This window comes from Juglans regia, chromosome 7 (assembly GCF_001411555.2).
Source record: "Juglans regia cultivar Chandler chromosome 7, Walnut 2.0, whole genome shotgun sequence".
In the NCBI taxonomy this organism is placed as follows: Eukaryota; Viridiplantae; Streptophyta; class Magnoliopsida; order Fagales; family Juglandaceae; genus Juglans; species Juglans regia.
Genome location: NC_049907.1, coordinates 39,889,213 through 39,893,658, shown reverse-complemented (window position 1 = coordinate 39,893,658; position 4,446 = coordinate 39,889,213). Strand labels below are relative to the sequence as shown.

General features: G+C 40.8%; 1 protein-coding gene across 1 annotated transcript; it reads right to left on the bottom strand.

Annotated features, from left to right (window-relative positions):
- Positions 1 to 218: 218 nt before the first annotated feature.
- Positions 219 to 2,560, bottom strand: LOC118349003 (protein PSK SIMULATOR 1-like). Its single transcript, XM_035691967.1, has one exon. The coding sequence runs from the start codon at positions 2,206 to 2,208 to the stop codon at positions 457 to 459; it is 1,752 nt and encodes a 583-aa protein (XP_035547860.1). The 5' UTR covers positions 2,209 to 2,560; the 3' UTR covers positions 219 to 456.
- Between the last annotated feature and the right edge of the window lie 1,886 nt (positions 2,561 to 4,446).

The following is a 4,446-nucleotide window of genomic DNA, read 5'->3' as shown; positions in this document are numbered from 1 at the left end:
TAAGATGTCACCATTCGTAAAAGAGGCAGGCACCATACGAGATTTTACACAAGTCGCTGACTACATAATGTGCCCAAGTGAACAGTGAACGTGTACTTCACCATTGTATAATAAATGATCTGACTCCATGCATAAGAAGTAAAAATTGCAATCAATACTGGCATTTTGAGAAGGAAAAACTACTGACTGTATACAAACATATATACAAATCCAACAAAGAAAGAAAACGATACTTCTTTTGCATAAATAATTGGAATTATGTACTTCAGAATTCAAACTTCTTGTACCTTGCAACATGATACATTAGTAAATCAGTCCTTAACAATAAAAAGTCTTCAGTGTGCGAAGCTCAGGTATTCACATCCTGTTGAACTATCATCTGTGAGTTCATTGTTGTATAAGGAACTAAAAAAAATGCTCTACCACCCAATTATATATTCATGATATCCAATGTGGTCAATGAAGGTAAGTAGCTCCACATTGCAATTGCCATTCCATGCAGTCCTCAAAATCAAAACTGCTGGCACAGTCTAGTAACGCATTTTGCTGATGCTCGTAGCGACATATGTAATTCAACCCAACTAGAAGCTCACATAATGCTGCCTCTGTCTTTTCCCTTTCGGCAAAATAGAGTGTCTGAAGCAACAGAACATTTGTCCGCGTAACAATTTGGTGTTGCTCAAAATTTCGCTCACTTTGCCACCTGATCATATTATGTGCAAGTGGCGCAAGCCACTTTAGAATGCCATCAAGATTGTCCTTCCAATCATGAGCAAGAGGAGCGTCATATATTGCCAGATTGTTGACATAGGACTTGAGATTAGTCCTCAGAGACATTCTTAAGCTCGTAGGTAACATCTGATACAAATCATCCCTAGCTTCCTCGCCCACAAGATGAGGGTAGCGAAGCAACTTCTCAATGATAATTATGACATTTGCATAATGCAAGGCTAAAGCAGAGCCTCCTACGGTGGTGGAAGGAGCATAGACCGTCAACCGGCTCTTGGGACCGAAACGAGCACTTTGCATTACACCGGACTTGTATTCTCGTTGATCCCCACTAAATGGAACACCAGTTTGGGATCGATTAACGTGATTAGAGTAATTCACGTGCTCTCTTTTCCGACCAGCATTGCCAGAGATACAAACTCTTGAAACTCGGCTAATCCGGTCGTCTCGATCACCGTCATCATCGTCTTCATCATACTTGGAAACCGAACTGCTTAAGCTAAGGCAATCCATGAAAAGCCTCCCGGGGCTCGTTCCACACGGGAAACTAAACTCTTCGGGTCGAAACAGTGCTACCTCACCCCTCCGAGAATCAAATTGAGACTTGTAGCTTGTCACCTTTTTCTCCACCGAATGGTTCTCACTACTCCTACTGAAAACCCGTTTCAATTGCTCCGCGCCCGAACCCGTCTGGAGACGACGATGCAAATCAAGCCCACTTTGGCTGTTCTTCGATTTCATTGCAGGGTCCCCAAAGACGATACAAATCCTAGAGTATATTGTGCACACCGTCCTGGCCAAGAGCTCCACAACCTTATCGTACGTCTGGTTCCAAAGAGAAATTTCCTTGAGATGCCTCACGTCCTGCCTGCGCCAAATCAGTTTCTGCTCGAAAGCCCTCTTACTCTCCTTGTGCTGATTGTGCTGGAACTTCTTCGTCGACTGTTCCAGCTCATTCAACACCTCCAATTCAGTGTACAGGTTTGCCGTCGCATTCACAAGCCTCTCCATCTTCCTCACCATTCCCTCCATATCCTTCACCAAAAACCCCAATTCCCTCACATCAATAACCCCACTCACGACGTCCCCATACACGTGCTCGAACCCTTGCAAGGCCGGCTCGGTGCATTTCTTGCCCAGCCTAGACACCACACAGGAGACATGGTTCAAGTCGTCGAGCTTCTCCGACAGAGCGAGCTCCAGAAGGTGGACCTCGTCGGAGGACACCAGGTTTAACACTCCTTCGGATTTCAAGACCTCGGTCTTGAGCTTGGAGATCTCGGAATCGGTCAGGGATTTATGGAGAAGAACGGTCTTTGACATAACGGTGGCTACCTCGAAGGAAAGGATGCCTATGGTTTGCTTTGGGACATAGTTGTTCTTGGGGCTCTTCCTCTTTGAAGGTTCGAGAAGGAGCTTGTGTCTGAGATTGGAGCTTACCTGACTACCTATCTTTACAATCCAAGGCTCCGCAACCATTGCTCCCTTCAAGCCAAGGAAAACAAAAAAAAAAACAAAACAAAACGTAGAAGCGCAGAATTCAAACCATAAAAGCCAGATCTGTTGTAATCATATATCGGTACACCACACTCGCGTGCTATAGAAAAGTGAAGGTGAAGATAGCTCGCGTGCGGGGCATTTGAGCAGGCGTGGAGAAGACAATGGGCGTGCGAAATCGAGACACAGGAGACGAAGAAGATGGGTTGGCTAGTAAACAATGGCAGCAAAAGGGTTCTGGCTGAGAGCCGCACACTTTGGGAGTTGGGAGGACTGAATGAGAAGCGGTGAATGAAGGAAATGATTTGCTTCAAAAGGGATTTGAAAGTGGTCCGCCCGACGGTGAAACTCCCTTCCTTTTCAAAGTACAATATTACCTCAGCCTTTTCAATATTGTTATTATTATTTTCAAAAAGTAACAACTCCTCTGGAATTTCCTTTGTTGAATAGCTGGTATGTGGAGTCGGACTTTCTTTTTTTTTTTTTTTAAACCAACCAATATTTCATTCATGTCTAATTATTAGTAGAATTTTGCGTGGGAGAGCAGAGGTAGCGGGAAGGAATTATTTATTTTCAAAATAATATTTAACCAGCATCTTAGGCTAAGCCAAATTTGGCCAGCCAAATAACTTAAGCTATAATTACTGTTTATTTATTGAGTCTATTATAATAATTTATTATGTACTTTATGTAAATTTTAATCAAATTCTAATTTTATTGAATCCACTGTTAATACTCTTATAATTTCTGAATTTCCTATTGAATCGGATGGGACAAGTTTGTGAGAGACAAAGGTAAGTTTTTGTTTTCTTTTTCCCTCACAAGTAAAGGACAATTTTTAGCTCAAATCTCCGGTTCAAGTATTAATTGCTTTTGGTTTTTCTTCGAAATTCTACGTTCGCCGTAGATCTGATCTTTTTTCAAATTTTTTCTAGGCCAGAACCAAAGAGCCACATATGTGTATACACATACAGTACAGGCTGTGATGTAACAGGTGGAAGAAAAGACACGTTACATTCATTCATACTTGGATCGACACCCTTCCCAGTGGAAATGCATCAAAACTTTGGTTGGATTTTACCTGGGATTCATGCATTTGAATCTGGGCATGCAATATGGCATGAAGAAGTGGTTCAAAAGCATGTTTGACTTGCTAATCTCCCTCCCCATCTCCCCCAAATTAAAAGTTAATTTAGTAGGCAAACTGCTATGCAATTTGGAGTTTAATGTCAAAGTGTACACATATGGCAGAAGGAAGCAACTTGTTTGTGTTTGAATCTTCGTCTTAAACTGATAAGAAGAGGTAAATTTAATTATTTAAATTATATTTTTAACAAATTGAATAATAGTAAAGTGTGCCCATCATGCATATGCTGGTCAATCTGAGGAGAAACTTCTGTTGGGTTGCAGGAATTGCAAATTACGGGGAAAAGTTGGTGTGGACTAGCATTGTTAGTGGTTTAGAAATATGGTAATAGTTGGCTTACAAGTTTGCGACTAAAGTGTTGGGTTAATTTGCTTTAGGTGTCACTTGCTCCTCTGCCATCGTGATCCTGCATTTGCCTTTCAGAAGTACAGCCAATATGGGTGTGTTGGAAGCTGAACTTCCCCGAACAACTCATGATAGTCCCCTTTGCTTTCACTACTTTTCCATACGCACAAAAGAGAAAAAAGAGCAAGAAAACAAAAGAATCAAATAAAGTGACGTCAATATAGGAAGATAATATAAAATGCCCGTATCTAAAGTCCCTTTCAAGCGTGTAGCTTACAATATAAGACTTTGGATTAGCGTTGTGAATAATATATGTATTATCTTGAGAAAATGATGTATTTGGATGAAATGTGACCGGCTACGAGGGGATTTTTGTCAAAAGGTTGGACTAAGTGGGAGTTGGTAGCTTGTTTTCCTTGAGACAGAGCATGCTTAGGGGCAAAGACCAGCCACATGGAGATTCGGATCAGTACAGAAAGAGCAACCAAATAATGACAAGAAGAAAGATGGGAGGAATCAATTAATCATCTCCAAGTTTTTCCTTAGAATGTGAGGTAAGTCCACTGTGAGAAACAACTATTATTATCGCTGTGAAGAAATCAATGGAAAATTTAAGCATATTAATGTTAGTATGTCATTTCATTTTGTCTCCTCATTTTGACTGTTCATATATTTAATTTTTTTTAAATTTTTTTTACTTACTCAATAAGGAAGTGACTATTAGTGTA